General features: G+C 42.7%; 1 protein-coding gene across 1 annotated transcript in view; it reads right to left on the bottom strand.

Moving 5' to 3' along the window:
• The window catches only part of LOC124621818, a 119,017-nt gene extending 102,309 nt beyond the window's left edge, over positions 1-16,708 (bottom strand). Inside the window, exon 1 of the mRNA XM_047147260.1 lies at positions 16,592-16,708. Within this exon, the coding sequence (XP_047003216.1) occupies positions 16,592-16,636 (45 nt within the window). The 5' untranslated portion in view covers positions 16,637-16,708. The remainder of the gene's footprint in view (positions 1-16,591) is intronic.
• Positions 16,709-21,633: the final 4,925 nt, after the last annotated feature.

Raw genomic sequence — 21,633 nt, 5'->3', positions numbered from 1 at the left:
ATTTAATGATGGATGTGCTTGCATTTTACACGGTCCAGTCACATTAGCGTCACCAACGCCTCTGTGCGACTCCAGCGTGAAATAACGCCAGATGGCAGTACTAGCAGTGGAGGATGTACACTACTGGCCATTAAAATTGCTACACCACGAAGTTGGCGTGTTACAGACGCGAAATTTAGCCAACAGGAAGAAGACGCTATGACATACAAATGATCAGCTCTTCAGAGCACTCACACAAGTTGGCGCCGGTGGCGACACCTACAGCGTGCTGACATGAGTGAAGTTTCCAACCGATTTCTCATACACAAACAGCAGTTGACCGGCGTTGCCTGGTGAAACGTTGTTGTGATGACTCGTGTAAAGAGGAGAAATGCGTACCATCACGTTTCCGACTTTGATAAAGGTCGGATTGTAGCCTATCGCTATTGCGGTTTATTGTATCGCGACATTGCTGCTCGCGTTTGTCGAGATCCAATGACTGTTAGCAGAATATGGAATCGGTTGGTTCCGGAGGGTAATACGGAACGTCGTGCTGGATCCCAACGGCCTCGTATCACTAGTAGTCGAGAAGACAGGCATCTTATCCGCATGGCTGTAACGGATCGTGCAGCCACGTCTCGATCCCTGAGTCAACAGATGGGGACGTTTGCAAGACAACAACCATCTGCACGAACAGTTCGACGACGTTTGCAGCAGCATGGACTATCAGCTCGGAGACCATGGCTGCGGTTACCCTTGACGCTGCATAACAGACAGGAGCGCCTGCGATGGTGTACTCAACGACGAACCTGGGTGCCCGAATGGCAAAACATGAATCCAGGTTCTGTTTATAGCTTCATGATGGTAGCATCCGTGTTTGGCGACATCGCGGTGAACGCACATTGGAAGCGTGAATTCGTCATCGCCATACTGGCGTATCGCCCGGCGTGATGGTATGGGGTGTCATTGGTTACACGTCTCGGTCACCTCTTGTTCGCATTGACGGCACTCTGAACAGTATACGTTACATTTCAGATGTGTTACGACCCGTGGCTCTACCCTTCATTCGATCCCTGCGAAACCCTACATTTCAACAGGATAATGCACGACAGCATGTTGCAAGTCCTGTACGGGCCTTTCTGGATACAGAAAATGTTCGACTGCTGCCCTGGCCAGCACATTCTCCAGATCTCTCTCCAATTGAAAATGTCTGGTCAATGGTGGCCGCGCAACTGGGTCGTCACAATACGGCAATCAGTTCTCTTGATGAACTGTGGTATCGTGTTGAAGCTGCATGGGCAGCTGTACCTGTACATGCCATCCAAGCTCTGTTTGATTCAGTGCCCAGGCGTATCAAGGCCGTTGTTACGGCCAGAGGTGGTTGTTCTGGGTACTGATTTCTCAGGATTTATGCACCCAAATGGGGTGAAAATGTTATCACATGTCAGTTCTAGTATAATATATTTGTCCAATGAATACCCGTGTATCATCTGCATTTCTTCTTGGTGTAGCAATTTTAATGGCCAGTAGTGTATAAAGCGTATGGGGATGACGCGTAAAACAGTGCTCTATTTGTGGTAATGCGGGAATGGGACGATTTATCTGAGGTCCAGAAGGGCATGAGCATTGACTTTCAGGACAAGGGTGAAAAAAATTACCGAAACACTAAGTTTCTAAACAGTTCACATGCCCCGTGGTTAAACTATACCGTGCATGACAAAATGGCGCTATCCAAAGCCAGCGTCGAGGCAGCTGTGGTGCGCCATGGACCATAGATGACAGAGGTGAATGATGGCTGTGGAAATCTGGACGGGTGAATAGACGGGTGCAACTGTTAACCGACTGACTGCCCAAATAAAACAAGGGCTACCAACAGTACCCCCGTAACAACCGTTCAGATAATGTTGGTGCTCATGGGCCTCCCCAACAGGCGCCCGGTTCACGGACCCTTGCTGACTGCTGTTCATCGGCGACGGAGGCTGGAATATGCACGTCAACACCACAACTGGACATCTACCGAGTGTCAGCGGGTGGCGTCTTTAGTAGATGGCCATTGCAGTGTACAGCGTGAAGTGCTTCAAAGCAAACATCCTGCAATAATAGTCGGAAGGGTTCAGACCGGAGAAGGGAGCATTATTGTTTGGGGAATGTGTTCATAGCATTCACTGGGTGATCTCGTCATTCTGGAAGGCGCAATGGATCAACGCAAGTATGTATCTATCGTTCGGGATCATATCCATCCCTACATGTAGTCTGTTTGTCCTTGGTACAAGGGCATCTACCAGCAGGACAATGCAAAGTATCACACAGGTTGTAGTGTACAAGCATGGTTCGAAGAGCACCGGGATGATTTTACTAGATTTCCATGGCTACCGAACACCCTGCATTTAAACCCAATAGAGAATCTGTGGAATAACTTCAGTCGGGCTGTTCGCGCTGTGGATCCTCAACCGAGAAATCTAGCGCACTGAAGATCAGACAGCTCCGTATCCTTGTTGGTACCTTCCAGAACTTCATTAGCTATTTTCCTGCACGTCACGCAGCAGTCCGCATTGCAAAGGATGGTTATTCAGGCGTCCGACAGGTGGTCACGTTAATGTGGCTGGACATTGTAACTGAATGGGTGGATGGCTGCGTTCGATAATTCTACTAAGGAACGATGAAAGAAGCTTTAATTACATCCTAGTGAGAATAAAAGGAACCAATCAGAGCAGCTCCCAGCATCCAATTCCGATGTTCAGGCTGTACAAACAAATGCATTATAGAGAAATGGGCTATTTCTTTCAATAAATATCAAGTATTTGAGTGGATGACGCTATCTGAAACCCCTGACTGGGTGATGATTGAAAACACTGTTATATACCTGACTAAAAATGGTGTGAATATTTCAAGTGACAATTGTTTTCAGTAATGTGTACACATGAAGAGCTTTTTAGAAACTAAACGTGATTCAGAAAAGCGGAAGTCTAAAGACTGTATAGAAGAAAGGTGGATTTACTTTCCTAGCCCGCATCTCGTGGTCGTGCGGTAGCGTTCTCGCTTCCCACGCCCGAGTTCGCGGGTTCGATTCCCGGCGGGGTCAGGGATTTTCTCTGCCTCGTGATGGCTGGGTGTTGTGTGCTGTCCTTAGGTTAGTTAGGTTTAAGTAGTTCTAAGTTCTAGGGGACTGATGACCATAGATGTTAAGTCCCATAGTGCTCAGAGCCATTTGAACCATTTTTTTTTTTACTTTCTTAACGAAACCGAAAATCCTAAACAAAAATGCCTGCTGCTAAAATTATACGAGTATTTGTTTTCTGTTCCTCCACTCAACGCCACTGAGGAAAGAGTATTTGGAAAGAGTATTTTCGCTGATGTCCGCCCAGTGGACTGATGAAAGAAATCGACTGCTGCCAGAGACTGGAATCGATCTAATAGTGCCAGTACAACTAAAAGCTGACTTGCATGGAGTTTTATAAGTAGGTAAAAGAGAAAAAAGAATTGGTGAAAAAGATGAAATCTTCCAAAAAATGGGGTGTACCAATTAATTCTGCCCCAACAAGTTCCATGTAATTGTGTTCTAAACAAAAAAGTAATTTCGTTAAATAAATTTTTACTTCAATTCTACACCCTCATCTCAGTGTGTCCCAGCTAGATATGGCAACCCTACTTGCTGCAGGCAGAGTGAAGCCTTTCTTTGCCGAGGCACCAAGAGAGGGAAGATGGAGGGCCCATCATCCCAGCCGCCTTATGCCCATGGGAACGATACGCAGTACTAATCTGATAGCAGGCTGAGTGGACCTGTGGCCGTCCTGGAGGTACTGGAACGAAGAAAAGTCGCCTCCCCTACCCAGGATTGGATGCTGGCCCTCCAGGACCGGAGCCTAGCGCGCTATGTGCTAGATCACCACAGCCACAATTGCAAGATATTCACTAAAATTTGTCCTCGTGTATCATACAAAAAAATCACTTATCTTAATCGTCAAAGAAAGCAGCTGGCCTTAAAAGGCGATTAAGCGCAGCTGACCATTGGCAAGTTATGAATGAATTAACAGATTGACGCAATGAGTATGAATGTTCGCTTTTACTGGAACTTACAAACTTTGAGAACGCACTGGACACTCTTTCAACCAAGTTGGTACTAGCTTTAATCAGAGATAAGGCATAGATTAATTACATGTTATTATACAATAAGGATAGAAGCTGAAGCAATGAATTACAATTTGTGCCACAACCGGGACTTGAACTCAGGTCTCCTGCTTATTAGGCAGATGGGCTCATTACACCACTATAGCACTGTGGTTACCACCTCTGCACGGACTATGTACGTCAAATGCCCTCCATAATACAAACTTGAATTCAAATGCTCAGCCCATTTTCCCCTTCTCACATTGTTACTGTAGCCGAGGCTCTCCGACATTGGAATAGCACCCCAATCAGCAGGAGGCCCTTGTTCAAGTCCCAGCTGCGACATAAATATTAATTCATTGCTTCAGCTTTTATCCTTATAGAAGATAAAGCTGAGACTAAGTCTCCATAAAAATGTTATCTCATGAGAGCAATGGTCACAAATCGATATTCATAGAGATATCGGCATAAAATGCAAATCTATAAACTTTGGCGGTCAGTGGATGAATGTGTGGCGCTGCAGAGCAATTGCACCACGCAGCAGACAAGGCAAATAAACGAGGCACACGTTGATGCCACGATATAAGGTCTTTGCGAGTTACGTTTCGTGTACTCAGTTGGATAGTAACTATTCCTTGCAGAAGGGAACGTGAACGATATACGCAGACCTCAGCATTTGAGAGAGGACGTGTAGTTGGGCGCAAAATGGCCAGCCGGAGTAATGGGTAAATCGCTCTACATTTGAATAGGAGCGATGTCACTATTCGATTATGATGGTAAGAATGGGTGAAGCATGGCCGAACACAAGTGTCAAGAAGAAAACGGTCGACCTAGAAAGGCGACAGGATGTGAAAACTGAGGCAGTCACGGCCACAGATTCCTGCGTGCAACTGGTGCTTCAGAGACCACAAGGACCATTAACTTGCGGCTCAGAGAAAGGGGGCTGAGCTTACAGCGCCCCTTGTGCCGACTACCATTCACCTCCGTACACCAACAAGCCCATTTGCAGTGATGTCGCGCAAATTCGGCCTGGAATCTCATGAGTGAAACAGAATTATCATCATTGAGGAGTCGCTCTTCGAACTGAGCCCTGATGATCAGGGAAGACGTATTTGTAGACGTCCTTGACAACTGTGGGATACCAACTTGACTGTCGCTCGTCATACCTCCCGACAATCGGAAGTGATCGTCTGGGGTGCCATTCGTTTTCATAGCAGGACCCCTTTGTTTGTCATCCGCGTCACCCTTACAGCACAGTGGTACGTTGACGATATTCTACGTCCAATTTTGTTGCCCTTTATGGCAAGCCTTCCTGGGTTTACATTTCAGTAAGACAATGCCCACCCACACACGGCGAGAGTTTCTACAGCTTTTCTTCGTGCTTCCCAAACTCTGCCTTGGCCAACAAGGTCGCCAGATCTCTCCCCCATTGAGAACGTTTGGAGTGTTATGGGCAGGGTCTTCCAACCAGCTTGGGATTCTGACGCTCTAACGCGCCAATTGGACAAAATTTGGCACAATACTCCTCAGGAGGACATCTAACAACTCTATTAATGAATGCCAAGCCGAATAACTGCTTGCATAAGGGCCAGAGGTGGAGCAACGAGATATTGACTTGCTCAATTAGTGAAGCTCTTCTTCTTGAATAAATCATACAATTTTTCTTAAACTGCAGTTAATTGTTTAAACACGGTAAAATGCGACCAGGGCCGATAAACTTCCATAGTAAGAAGAATAAATCTTTGCTCGAGCCACGTCCATGGAACACACTCTGTGGTCTGAAGGGGGCGTGGCACGTTCGCCGCGAGTGCCGTTGAGACCGTTTTACGGGTACAGGCAGTCAGTGTAGAAGGACGGAGAGCCCAGGCCTGCGGGGCAACGAGCTGGCTGTTTGTTCTACCGCCCGTGTGCCTTCCAAGTTGGTCTGGTTAGGCATCTTCTGCACACGACGGACTTGCGCTGGATTAGATTAGATTAATACTAGTTCCATGGATCATGAATACGATATTTCGTAATGATCTGGAACGAGTCAAATTTTCCAATACATGACATAATTAAGCTAATTTAACAACATAATTAAGTTAATTTAACAATATAATTAAGTTAATATAACAATTTTATGTTTTTTTTAATTTATATCTAAAAATTCCTCTATGGAGTAGAAGGAGTTGTCATTCAGAAATTCTTTTAATTTCTTCTTAAATACTTGTTGGTTATCTGTCAGACTTTTGATACTATTTGGTAAGTGACCAAAGACTTAAGTGGCAGTATAATTCACACCTTTCTGTGCCAAAGTTAGATTTAATCTTGAATAGTGAATATCATCCTTTCTCCTAGTATTGTAGTAATGCACACTGCTATTACTTTTGAATTGGGTTTGGTTGTTAATAACAAATTTCATAAGAGAGTATATATGCTGAGAAGCTACTGTGAATATCCCTGGATCCTTAAATAAATGTCTGCAGGATGATCTTGGGTGGACTCCAGCTATTATTCTGATTACACGCTTTTGTGCAATAAATACTTTACTCCTCAGTGATGAATTACCCCAGAATATGATGCCATATGCAAGCAATGAGTGAAAATAGGCGTAGTAAGCTAATTTACTAAGATGTTTATCACCAAAATTTGCAATGACCCTTATTGCATAAGTAGCTGAACTCAAACGTTTCAGCAGATCATCAATGTGTTTCTTCCAATTTAATCTCTCATCAATGGACACACCTAAAAATTTTGAATATTCTACCTTAGCTATACGCTTCTGATTAAGGTCTATATTTATTAATGGTGTCATACCATTTACTGTACGGAACTGTATGTACTGTGTCTTATCAAAATTCAGTGAGAGTCCGTTTACAAGGAACCACTTACTAATTTTCTGAAAGACATTATTGACAATTTCATCAGTTAATTCTTGTTTGTCAGGTGTGATTACTATACTTGTATCATCAGCAAAGAGAACAACTTTGCCTTTTGATGAATATAGAATGGCAAGTCATAAATATACACTCCTGGAAATGGAAAAAAGAACACATTGACACCGGTGTGTCAGACCCACCACACTTGCTCCGGACACTGCGAGAGGGCTGTACAAGCAATGATCACACACACGGCACAGCGGACACACCAGGAACCGCGGTGTTGGCCGTCGAATGGCGCTAGCTGCGCAGCATTTGTGCACCGCCGCCGTCAGTGTCAGCCAGTTTGCCGTGGCCTACGGAGCTCCATCGCAGTCTTTAACACTGGTAGCATGCCGCGACAGCGTGGACGTGAACCGTATGTGCAGTTGACGGACTTTGAGCGAGGGCGTATAGTGGGCATGCGGGAGGCCGGGTGGACGTACCGCCGAATTGCTCAACACGTGGGGCGTGAGGTCTCCACAGTACATCGATGTTGTCGCCAGTGGTCGGCGGAAGGTGCACGTGCCCGTCGACCTGGGACCGGACCGCAGCGACGCACGGATGCACGCCAAGACCGTAGGATCCTACGCAGTGCCGTAGGGGACCGCACCGCCACTTCCCAGCAAATTAGGGACACTGTTGCTCCTGGGGTATCGGCGAGGACCATTCGCAACAGTCTCCATGAAGCTGGGCTACGGTCCCGCACACCGTTAGGCCGTCTTCCGCTCACGCCCCAACATCGTGCAGCCCGCCTCCAGTGGTGTCGCGACAGGCGTGAATGGAGGGACGAATGGAGACGTGTCGTCTTCAGCGATGAGAGTCGCTTCTGCCTTGGTGCCAATGATGGTCGTATGCGTGTTTGGCGCCGTGCAGGTGAGCGCCACAATCAGGACTGCATACGACCGAGGCACACAGGGCCAACACCCGGCATCATGGTGCGGGGAGCGATCTCCTACACTGGCCGTACACCACTGGTGATCGTCGAGGGGACACTGAATAGTGCACGGTACATCCAAACCGTCATCGAACCCATCGTTCTACCATTCCTAGACCGGCAAGGGAACTTGCTGTTCCAACAGGACAATGCACGTCCGCATGTATCCCGTGCCACCCAACGTGCTCTAGAAGGTGTCAGTCAACTACCCTGGCCAGCAAGATCTCCGGATCTGTCCCCCATTGAGCATGTTTGGGACTGGATGAAGCGTCGTCTCACGTGGTCTGCACGTCCAGCACGAACGCTGGTCCAACTGAGGTGCCAGGTGGAAATGGCATGGCAAGCCGTTCCACAGGACTACATCCAGCATCTCTACGATCGTCTCCATGGGAGAATAGCAGCCTGCATTGCTGCGAAAGGTGGATATACACTGTACTAGTGCCGACATTGTGCATGCTCTGTTGCCTGTGTCTATGTGCCTGTGGTTCTGTCAGTGTGATCATGTGATGTATCTGACCCCAGGAATGTGTCAATAAAGTTTCCCCTTCCTGGGACAATGAATTCACGGTGTTCTTATTTCAATTTCCAGGAGTGTTTATTAAGAACAACCAAGGACCCAAGACCGACCCTTGTGGAACCCCATTCTTGATAGTTCCCCAGTTTGAGGAATGTGCTGATCTTTGCATATTATGAGAACTACTTATTTCAACTTTCTGCACTCTTCCAGTTAGGTACGAATTAAACCATTCGTGCACTGTCCCACTCATGCCACAATACTTGAGCTTGTCTGGCAGAATTTCATGATTTACACAATGAAAAGCCTTTGAGAGATCACAAAAAATCCCAATGGGTGGTGTTCGGTTATTCAGATCATTCAAAATTTGATTGGTGAAAGCATATATGGCATTTTCTGTTGAAAAACCTTTCTGGAAATGAGAGTGGACACATTATTCCTTTGGCTGACCAGGTCTGGATATGAGGCGTGGCTTGTCGACATCTACATGTATCCTGACAGCTCCAAGTTTTCTACTGCTTGTCATTCCACAGTGACTTTGTATACTCGGTGAGCTACTTTTAGTTCGTTGCTTCGCTGCAGCATCCGTAAACGCTGACCTTACTACCAGCTGTGAGCACGATAATTTTGACTGGTTCGCTTCCTGTGCTTGTTTTGGTCCTGCTACTTCTAAATTGGACTAAGCCCAGTCTCCTGTTTTTGTTGTTGCCTGGTGGTGGTTAAGTTCCTAAGGGACCAAACTGCTGAGGTCAGCGGTCGCCAGGGTTACATACTACTTAATCTAATACTAACTTACGCTTAGAACAACACACACACCCATGCCCGAGGGGGGACTCGAACCTCTGGTGGGGGGCGCCGCGCACAAGGCGCCTCAGACCACATGGCTGCCCTGCGCGGCTTTACCTCTTCCTGTGTCTGGCCAGCTGATTTGAGGACCTTCCATTTGGCAACTGTCACAGCGTTATTACTTGATTGCGTATTTTAAATTATTAGGGTTTTGTAAATTTCTTGTATGTTAAGTTTCATTAACTGAGACGTCCAAAACATTTTTCCTAGTAGCTTTTGTACTAAATCGCCAAGTCGCTTTCTTTAGTTATTTGGAGCCTACAAGCTCATGTGCCTCATCGGAGCAATTCTTGTCGCTTGTATTTTGGTGGGTTATACTTCCAATAAAAGCTTGTGTTGGCTTAGGTGAGGTTCATCAGCCAACCTTTCGTGTTTTTCTTCCATCTATGTTTACCGTCGTGCGCCGTTAAGTTTTTACGGTTTCCGTCTCGTGGCGTGATTTGAAGCTGAATGTTACTTGGCCGCTGAACTTCCGTACTATCAGGTGCAAGTGGGGGTGATTACCTTGGCCAATTGCCTTATTATCTTTTAGCGATTTTTCACAAACGTTTGTCTACACTGTTAGCGTGTAATATGATGACTTAAGTTTTTCTCTTTCTCCTTAAATATTGCTTTTCTGTTCAGAAGGCTATCACTGTATGTTCGTGCCTTTGGGCGTGTTCCCACTGGTTGCTTCGGAATCGAGAAGTATGGTGAACAGTGTGTCGGGCGTGCCCTGAGTAATATCGGGTTCATTCCCGAGACTACAAGCCCGACGTGTGGTGATTTCATATTGAACAGCTTTGACTGTTTCCTTTTAAATAAATTTTAGGTGCTCCTCCATTATTTGTTGTATTTTAGTAAAACAATTTCAAGAAATGTTTGCGGTCTACGTATCTGAGGACTGTTTTCTCAGAACCTTTGAAGAGATTGTTTTTATAACTTCAATTGGTGAAATATTATCTCGCTTCCCTTATTAAAAAAAAGCTGTAAATATTTCAACAATAGTAACCAGTGGCACAAAAGATTTGTATATTTTTGAAGAGAGAATAACATTTGTTGTACATCCGAGTTTTCACACTTCATGTTACCATGAATGACTTTTGGAGAGTTGAGAACAAGTATCTGAATTAACACCATAACCTTTCCTTATTTGATCTCACTGAAATATTTGGTAAATTGTTGATGGGTTATCAGTAATTGTTTTTAAGTAACTTTATTTGACAGTTTTGTCTTAATATATCAAGGTCCTGCCGGCCTAATTAATAAAGTTATTTAGCTGGTAAGTGTTAGTAAAAGTCTTCATACGAATGATGTCCAGCCCTTGTCTGGCCTCCTCCTTCTACTCCCAGGCAACTTTATGCCAGTAGTGCGTAACGAAGAACAACCGTGGTAAGATTCTGAGATCGCCTCCAATACAGCTGACAATGCCAGGTAATCATTATAATCATTTGTTTGTCTGTACATGTAAATCACATCTACTGATTTCCGTCTTATTCAGACAATTCCTTCGTGGAGCGACGTTTCTTTGTCTTAGAGTGTACGTCAGTGCTATAATGTCATTGCATCGCGTCAGGATTGTGAGAAATTCTAACTAAATACGACCCAGTGCTTTACCGAACCAGTGCTGTTACCTACTAGCTGAAGTACATTCCTTGAAGCCTATCTTCTACCGATAATATAGACGGACGATTCTTAGTTTGCAATTGTTAACTTGAATTGGCTCGTGCGTCTAATTAAAGGTATGCCAGTTTTTATTCATTCTGTGAGTACTGGGTTTTGACGATAATGAAACCAGGTGTACTCTGTGCCGTTAAACGTTATTTCAATACGTTTCAATGGTCATGGAAATATGGTCATGGAAATATCGTCACCCAATACGTATGTGACAGTCAGCTCAAAACTAAGATGAATTTCTGTTGCTTTTGGCCGACCTGTGTGGATCTAACTAGCGACGGAAACGGCAAAGAGCTTCTCCAGAAAGCTGTCGTCACTCAAAGTACGAGTACAGTTGTGTTAACTCAACACCACTTCAAGAACCACTGGACATCTGCGGCCTCTAGTATTTCTAAGAGACAGACAATGAGGTAGCGTCTTATCGCATAGCAAAATAGACCATCTTGTCTGCCGAGAAATTGCGCACACCAAAGAATCTACAATGTGAGAAAAGTTTTGTTTTCGTATACACCAATGAGGCAGTTAAGAATCTACAGCCAAGAAATAAACGTGTTTCTACGATTATTCAACGTATGTTTCACTGACTTGAAATCAATGAAATATGATAGATACATACGGAACTCAGCACACCAGATTGATATCAAACTACCTCGTCTGACAGACGATGTCATGTCCAAATTTCAATACATTTGTTTGTGATAGCTTTGTGGCGTCGTGAAAAGCTATTGGCAATGTCTAAACAAAGTAAAAATGAGAAATAAAAGTATTTTTGATTGATGATTGTATTTATTAACGATTGTGGACCTGGGTATTCTATTTGAGGAGGCTTACATTTAGAAGACCGCCAATGGGAGATTTTACATGCGACGTGATTTCTTTCCTCAATACAAAACTGAAATGTGTGATGTGCCTGGAATTTGGTTGACTTGGAACTATGTGGTTTTGTTCCAGAACTTAAGTCTCAATTGAATTAGGTCAGAATTTCATGTCAATCAAATGCTTTATTTTATTCCGTTAAATTTGAAATAACAATGAATATCAAGGGCTTTATTTACAGGTAGATTTAGATCGCAAGATCGATGTTCAAGTAAACAATCAAAACAAAAAAGCTGTCTTTCCAGTGGTTTATTGTGACAGCCTGAAGGCGGCATTCGGATTATTACGAACATTTTTTTAAAGAAACAGTCTAACCGGTCCAGTCGTTCTCAAGTGATGCGTTCACCAACGAAGAGAATTTAATTTTTATTTACTTGAGACGATTTTGAGGATTAGCAGAAACTTTTTAGAGTGTTTAAGGTAGTGATCATGAAGCAGCGGAAGCTATCTTGGACAACGATTCTACTGGCCATTTATCTCCCTACAAAAGCGTTATGAACAACATCTTAAAAGGGCCTCCTTCCTCTCCTGGACGCCTGCTTCCACCCCATTCCTTATACAACAAAACCTCGCCCACTACATGACATAATCTCACTGACTGCTCTCCTCCCACTATGTATGTCAAAAAATGAAATACACTACTGGTCATTAAAATTGCTACCCCAAGAAGAAATGCAGATGATAAACGGGTATTAATTGCACAAATATATTATACTACAACTGACAAGTGATAACAATTTCACGCAGTTTGGGTGCATAGATCCTGAGAAATCAGTACCCAGAACAACCACCTCTGGCGTTGATACGCCTGGGCATTGAGTCCAGCAGAGCTTGGATGGCGTGTACAGATACAGCTGCCCATGCAGCTTCAACACGATACCACAGTTCATCAAGAGTAGTGACTGGCATATTGTGACGAGCCAGTTGCTCGGCCACCATTGACCAGACGTTTTCAGTTCGTGAGAGATCTGGAGAATGTGCTGGCCAGGGCAGCAGTCGAACATTTTCTGTATCCAGAAAGGCCCGTACAGGACCTGCAACATGCGGTCATGCATTAACCTGCTGAAATGTAGGGTTTCGCAGGGATCGAATGAAAGGTAGAGTCACGGGTCGTAACACATCTGAAATGTAACGTCCACTGTTCTAACTGCCGTCAATGCGAACAAGAGGTGACCGAGACGTGTAACCAATGGCACCCATACCATCACGCCGGGTGATACGCCAGTATGGCGATGACGAATACACGCTTCTAATGTGCGTTCACCTCGATGTCGCCAAACACGGATGCGACTATCATGATGCTGTAAACAGAACCTGGATTCATCCGAAAATATGACGTTTTGCCATTCGTGCACCCAGGTTCGTCGTTGAGTACACCATCGCAGGCGTTCCTGTCTGTGATGCAACGTCAAGGGTAGCCGCAGCCAATGTCTCCGAGCTGATGGTCCATGCTGCTGCAAACGTCGTCGAAATATTCGTGCAGATGGTTGTTGTCTTGCAAACGTCCCCATCGAGACGTAGCTGCACGATCCGTTACAGCCATGCAGATAAGATGCCTGTCATCTCGACTGCTAGTGATACGAGGCCGTTGGATCTTACATTCAGAATAAAAACTTGAAAATTTACGACAGGGTGATGTTGAAACACGCGAAAGAAGCAGAGGCGGGAGAGTCGAGAATGGCATTTTCTCTGCCTACGTGGGCGGTGAGCGTCTGCCTGTGTACTGCCCAGTGCGCGCTCTTCTTTTCGGTACGTTAGTCTGGTGAAAAAATTTCGAAAATATTCAGAAAGGGAGAAGAAGGCGCTGCATTTCTTCTTGTCTCATGGGCCAACAATGAGACTAGAACTCTTATTGTCAGCTAATATTTTGGCGCGAACTTCTCTGTGACTCATCAGAAGACAGGAGGAAATTTGACGACAAGTTTCCTCTCTCTGATAGCTCAGTAAATAACCTTGATCCCTGGTTGGATGACGCTGTCTTCGGCAGTCTTTCTTTAGGATGGGATGCCAGGATTAGGGAGACAAAAGCGTCGTCGAAAGATTCGGGGTCCGAAGCTAGAGCAGCATAGATAGGGTCTGATCCCAGTGCTGTGTAGAATGGTAGTGTTCTCGCTTCAATGTCTGAACTGAACCGAGACTGGTACGGTGTGAAGTTTAGGAATGTCGCGGAAACGTTAGATGTTACTTAAAAATACATTCATGATTCTCATTTCAGTTACTTGAGTTCTTTCGCGATTAAGGCGTGGATTCTAACTGAATATTGTAATGTCACATCTTGGTCACTACCTGCCAACTGCACGTATTAGTTCCTGTGCATGTCTGAGCAGCACCGCTCATTGCACCATGGATAAAGCGAATATTTCTGGCACATAGTCTGAAGTTAATTCAGTCGCAATCTCTGGAGGTAACACCTTTTGGGCCAACCATGTGTGTATGTTTGTGTAATTGAGACAGCGTAATGCTTCATGTCTCATTTGTTATTTTGAATGAAGACGTCCGCTATGTTTAGTTTTCCCCCATGCCAGTTGATTATTGTGAAATAAATGAATTCTTTTTATTATTATTTCTTTTTATTATTGTTTCAGTAGCCTATGTGACTGATAATGGATTAGCCAGGGCGATCAGCCATACTCATATATGAGGACGTGCTTCTTGCGACAGTTCCGTTGTGCAAATCTTTACCAAATTACACGCAGCATTCCAATTGGCTTACCCTACCAAGATAGTTGTCTTATGTATAGTCTCCCCCGTTGGCAGATACGTTTCAATAGGTGACCCTGCCCAGGATAGTTTCTCTCTGTATGACTGGCAAAGTATGAGTACAAACGTTCCAATTAGCTTACCATACCAGGATTATTTATTCACCATTAACAGATAGGTTTCAAAAGAACATTTTTTTAAGCTGCAATATTTAAAGAAATTGGAAAAGATAAGATCCGGAATTGACACTTTTTTGTCCATCTATAATTTAACTAAAAAGAAACTAATAAAAAAATTTAATATTATGTGTGATTCCATAGCAGAAGATACTGTTTATTTAGCTCCACACACTTCATTAAAGTACCTCGAACTGTTCTGGAGGAATATGAATGTTGAGCTCACAGATGTTAAAAAACCGCCTGGTGCGCATGCTTGGTCTTCTTTTAGTCTAATGTCCAGTCAACATCCAGCCATCTGTCTTCTGTTTGTTGCAGTGACTTTCACAGATCCTTTAGTATCATGCACTTGGCAGTTGTCACAATGGCGAAGACTTAAAACCATATTTTCCTCAGTAATAATTACTAATTTTTATAGTACCCAACACTTGGAAAGGTTTCCGCAGTTGTTGAAGCACATAGATTTTCGTAGACAGTTCCAAAATCATTTTGTGTCTACGTATGTCAATACCTTTTTAGCAGCTCATGCATTGGCAGATCTCTAAATATGGTCTTTTGCACCATGTACAGATATAGGAAGAATATCATTATGTGACAAAGACTCTCCTTTCACTCGTACCCCGTTAAATTTGCACCATGATGTATTACCAATCTGATGGAGAACAGGACATAACCTTTCATACGTGGTAAATTTACAAAAACATATTGTTCACACATCTTCATGAACTGTACGTCAATTGGCCGTATGTCTTCACTTCATGAGATCTTTGGAGACATTCAAACAATAATTTTCAGTGACAACTTAATTAATGGACCACCAAAAATAGTACACACGAACAAACAGTACACAACAAACTGGAAACAAACTTCTAAAGAATTAATACGTGCGGAACAAGCAAGCATCGAAATACCGTTAATAAAAGTTTGTCACAACACTTTAGAATAGAAAACGAAAACGCCTAAATGAGGAGTGAGCGTTAAAACAAAGATAAAATATCAAATCTTAGCATAACATCAAAAGCGGTCTTGGGTATTAGCACACTATATTAAACAAAACTCAAAATAAAATAACTAAAACTAATTTTTCAGGAAAATCTCAAAGAGACAAAATCACTTTAAAATTTCGATTTTTTTTTGATGACCATTACTTATTGGTTCCTTAATTGGAATATTTACGCTGTTTGATCAGTATGATGCTCGAAACAACTGGCCGCTCTTGCTGCAAGTCAGAAATATTTCACTTAGGATGAATCATTACAGAAGATTGTCAGCTGCTGATTTTACTGTATAAACAACATATTAGAAGATGTGGTCATATGAATCCAGAATCGAAAAATTATGAATCTGACGGAGCATAAGAAATGAAGTGGCAAGGAAAATAATTTATATAGTGAAATCAAAAATGGTCGTTGTGGCGTCAGCTTTGCATGTTCAGTACACAGTTCGTGCTCTAACTACTGAACAAAGCTTTGAATGCTAAAAAATGAGGATTTCTTAGCAAGATTAGAGGAGAAGTCAGTGGAGTTAAAAGATACAAGTATAATCTCAAAAAATGGTGTCTTCAGAGGGAATCTATATTGTGTGACAAAACAGCCCATATAAATAGTTTTTCATGCATCCGTTAGTCAATGTTTTTATTGCCACAATGATTCTCAGTAAATACATCCGAAATGCCGAGCACCAGTTCCTAAAGATTTTTCAATATTTGTTATATTAATTAGAGAAAACTTAATTTTCATCCTTCCTTTTTGTTGTTTTGAACCTACGAAGTAATTTTAAAGACAATTACAAGGCGATATTTGTGTTGCAACTGCACGAAAGTTTCAACATTACGTTAACATGAATTAATGAAATGTTCATGATAGTTAATAGAAATGTAGACAAAGAAATTCGTGTCTCTCACCAGCCACAGCAAGCACCAGAAAGTAAAAGCGTAGCAATAGAACATTTCGAATCTTTAGAGTCTTCCTTGTATCTGCCCCAACAAAATCCCGCTGTGCAGTTTGTAACACACAGCAGGAAACCGGAAGCGGATGTATTCAGCACTGGAACACCTGTCACTGCACAGCACACACTGTCCAACGTGTGGTGTTACTGCGATGCGTATCCGTTGTGTATGGACAACAGAGTCAGGGTGCAATTTTCTTTTCATAGTTGTCAAAATATCATGTGTGTGTCCGTGTTTTGTGGGTTTGTCATTGCCAGCACAGAACAACCGAGGTCTGACTACGTGTTTAACTCATTCTGTAAATCATAATGTACATCGTGTTGTTTTTCCAAGATAGGTCGACGAAGGTATATGTTTTATCAACATAAGCTTTCATCGGACTTACAACAACCACTGCCACGGGTATACTAAGCACTGTTGCTGTGAGAAAAAAGAAAAGATTTTATAAGGAGAATGGGCCCGGAAACATTTTAATGCCGTGTTACAACCCATTTTCTGTAACTCTTCACAGTATCATAGCACGTACAGCAACAGAACGTATCAGCATACCACATGAGGGTCTTTATTGTTGGCAGTGTTGACCTTCATTAGCACTGATACTTGCAACTTGCCGTCCTATTGAATCCAGCGTTCGTGTGAAGTTCTGTGTATGATTAGGCAACATTCAACAGCACAGCACAATGACACTCTACATCTCTCTACATGCACATATAAAATATAAATGCCTGCTGGTTTTTAGCGCGAAGGAAGGATGTGCTGCGGAACTGGTCCACCTCTTCCTAAGCATCTGTCTTGGAATCTGAAGGACTAAAACTTAACTAGACATAACCACGACAACATTTTATACAATTCGTCTGAAAAAAGAGTTTCGTGTATTATGCTGGCAAGTTCTGTTCCTGCATGTTTCCCATGATTGTTGCGGAGGTTCCCGAACTTTCTGAGACCATTAGCCCTGAGTGCAGTCATATGTCAGCTTTACCCCTCCCCAGTTTTCCCCTCATCATCAACATTAACGCTTAAATAAACTTTAAAAAGCAAAATAATTTTCTTTGAATCCTTTCATCTTAAAATTAACCAAAGATAAATTATTTTTAGTATTTGTAAGTGTTGTATCGTATCACGAGCTAATGAATCAATGAGACAATTGGTACTGTTTATTTCTAACAATTTCTTTTTATGTAGAATGATGAGGCAGTTTTCTGTACATCACGACTGTTACCGACAACTGCTTCGCAGAAAAGAACGGCAACTTCCACAGTGAGGATAGACACCTGTTACAAAACATGCTTCCTCTGCTATACTCCTCTCCCTATGGGCACTCGCTTCACTCACACCCTACACCCGCATCTAAAATGAATCAAGTTAGAAGGGGCGATACTTTATTTACACATACTCTTTGTAAATCACTTGACTGCTGGACTTCTTACCACTGAAATAGTAGAAATTGAAACACTTCAAGCTGCTTATGCTTTGTGTGTTGGCACTGCCACTAATAAACTACTAGTAGTAGTAGTAATAGTAGTAGTAGTAATAACGATAGCAATAATAATAATAATAACAATAATAATAATAATAATAATAATAATAATAATAATAATACAGTATAGGGCAACATCAGTGTAATAGCCATTATATCATTACTGTTGTGTTGGGCTGTCAATTATTTCGTTTGTTGCTGGGGAATAAATCATGATTCAATTTCTAGTGTAATTCTGGGACAGCCTGCTACTCAGAGAAGGCATTTTCAGGAGATATTTAAGCATCCGGAAAAACAAAAATGGCGTTCTACGGATCGGATCGTGGAATGTCGGATCCCTTAATCGGGCAGATAGGTTAGAAAATTTAAAAACGGAAATGGAATAGTTAAAGTCAGATGTAGTCCAAATCAGTGAAGTTCGGTGGCAGGAGGAACAAAACTTCTGGTGAGGTAGATACAGGGTTATAAATACAAAATCAAATAGGTGCAATGCAGGAGTAGTTTTATTAATGATTAATGCCGGCCGCGGTCGTATGCGGTACTAGGCACTGCAGTCCGGAACCGCGGGACTGCTACGGTCGCAGGTTCGAATCCTGCCTCGGGCATGGATGTGTGTGATGTCCTTAGGTTAGTTAGGTATAGTTAGATCTAAGTTCTAGGGGACTGATGACCTAAGATGTTAAGGCCCATAGTTCTCAGAGCCATTTGAACCAATAATGAATAAAAAAATAGGAGCGCGGGTAAGCTACTACGGACAGCATAGTGAACGCATTATTGTTGCCAACATTGATACGAAGCACACACCTACCACAGTAGTACAAGTTTAGAGGTCAACTAGCTACGCAGATGACCAAGAGATTGAAGAAATGAATGATGAGATAAAAGAAATTATTTAGATAGTGAAGGGAGACGAAAATTTAATAGTCATGGGGAACTGGAATTCGACAGTAGGAAAAGGAAGAGAAGGAAAAGTAGTAGGTGAATATGGAATGGGGGTAAGGAATGAAAGAGGAAGCCGCCTGGTAGAATTTTGCACATAGCTAAGTTAATCATAGCTGAACATTTGTACATGAATCATGAAAGAAGGTTGTATACATGGAAGAACATATTGTATATGTGGAAGAGGCCTGGAGACACCGGAAGGTTTCAGATAGATTATATAATGGTAAGACAGAGATTTGGGAACCAGGTTTGTTGGCAGATGACGCTGTCGTTTCTCGACCAATAAAGTCATAAGAAGATCAAAACAAATTGCAAAACGATTTAGAAGAGATATCTGAATGGTGAGAAAATTGGCAGTTGACCCTAAATAACGAAAAATGTGAGGTCGTCCACATGAGAGCTAAAAGGAATTCGTTAAACTTCGGTTACACGATAAATCAGTCAAATCTAAAGGCTGTAAATTCAATTACGAGGGTAATCGCAAAAGTAAGGTCTCCTATTTTTTTTATAAGTACATAGATCTGTTTATTTCTACAATGGTTTACATCATTTTACAGCTTGAACATTTAGCTATTTTTCGACATAATCACCATTCCTGTCGATGCATTTTTGTAGACGTTGTGGCAGTTTTTGTATGCCCTTATACCAGCTCGCCGCCATGCTGCTCAGAAAGTTATGAACCTCTTGTTCCACCTCGTCGTGGGAGATGAATCGCTTTCCGGCCAAATGTTCTTTTAACCTAGGGAACAGGTGACAGTCACTGGGCGCCAAGTCAGGACTATAGGGTGGGTGGCTGATTATGTGCCACTGAAACTGTTGCAGGAGAGTAACGGTTTGCCGAGCGATGTGTGCGCGAGCGTTGTCATGGAGAATGTGTACGCCCTTGCTCAACATTCCTCTTCTCCAGTTCTGAATTGCCCTTTTGAGTTTTTTCAGTCTCACAGTACCTGTCAGCGTTAATTGTGGTCCCAGCGATTCAGCTCCGACGGCGAGGTGAAAGAAGAGGTTCATAACCTTATGAACAGCAAGGCGGCGAGCTGGTATGACATGGGCATTCAAAAACTGCACAGCGTCTACAAAAATGCATAGGCAGAAATGGTGATTATGTCGAAAAATAGCTAAATGTTCAAGCTGCAAACTGATGTAAATCACTGTAGAAATAAACAGATCTATGTACTTACAAAAAAAGGGGGCCTTAAGTTTGGGATTATCCTCGTAAATACCTAGGAATTATAATCACAGACAATTTAAATTGGAAGGAACACATAGAAAATGTTGTGGGGAAGGCTAAGCAAAGACTGCGTTTTATTGGCAGGACACTAGAAAATGTAACAGATCTACTAAGGAAGACTGCCTACACTACGCTTGTCCGTCCTCTTTTAGAATACTGCTGTGCGGTGTGGGAACCTTACCAGATAGGACTGGCGGAGTACATCGAAAAAATTCAAAGAAGGGCAGCACGTTTTGTATGGGAGAGAGTGTCACTGAAACGGTACAGGATTTGGGCTGGATAGGATTTAAAGAAAGGTATTTTTCGTTGCGACGGATTTTTCTCACGATATTCTAATCACCAACGTTCTCCTCCGAATGCGAAAATATTTGTCACCGACCTACATAGGGATACGACGATAAAATAAGGGAAACCAGAGCTCGTACCGAAAGATATAGGTGTTCGTTCTTTCCACGCGCGATACGAGATCGGAATAATAAAGAATTGTGAAGGTGGTTCGATGATCCCTCTGCCAGGCACTTAAATATGATTTGCACAGTATCCATGTAGACGTGGGCTTTAAATTGTAAGACATTTCCAGGGGCAGATGTGGACTCTGACCACAATCTATTGGTTATGAACAGTAGATTAAAACTGACGAAACTGAAAAAAGTTGGGAATTTAAGGTGATGGGACCTGGATAAACTGAAAGAACCAGAGGTTGTAGAGAGTTTCAGAGAGAGCATTAGGGAACGATTGACAAGAACGGGGGAAGGAAATACGGTAGAAGAAGAATGGGTAGCTTTGAGAGATGAAATAGTGAAGGCAGCAGAGGATCAAGTAGGCAAAAAGACGAGGGCTAGTAGAAATCCTTGGGTAACACAAGAGACATTGAACGTAATCGATGAAAGGAGAAAATATAAAAATGCAGTCAATGAGATCGACAGAAAGTGCAAAATGGCTAAGCAAGGATGGCTAGAGGATAAATCTAAGCATGTAGAGACATATATCACTAGCGATAAGATAGATACTGCCCACAGGAGAATTAAAGAGACCTTTGGAGAAAAGAATGTATGAATATCAAGAGCTAAGGTAGAAAATCAGTCCTAAGCAAAGAAGGGAAAACAGACGGGTGGAACGAGTATATAGAGGGAATAAAGGAACTCAACAACTTTTTTCTTATTGGTAAAGGTATAGATAATTATTCGACTCTCACACCAAAGATCCACTTGAAAAGTATTTAACACTGACAAAAGAAGCTTTACGTTCTTCGTTTATCAGTTTTAGTATTAGTTACCTTTCGTTGTTCTCGTGTCCTGGTGATAAGACGTGTTGAATAATTTTAAAGTGAAATTGTGTTATACAATG

This window comes from Schistocerca americana, chromosome 1 (assembly GCF_021461395.2).
Source record: "Schistocerca americana isolate TAMUIC-IGC-003095 chromosome 1, iqSchAmer2.1, whole genome shotgun sequence".
NCBI classification, from domain to species: domain Eukaryota; kingdom Metazoa; phylum Arthropoda; class Insecta; order Orthoptera; family Acrididae; genus Schistocerca; species Schistocerca americana.
Note: the sequence above shows the minus strand (reverse complement) of the source record. Positions and strands in the feature narration are given on the sequence as shown.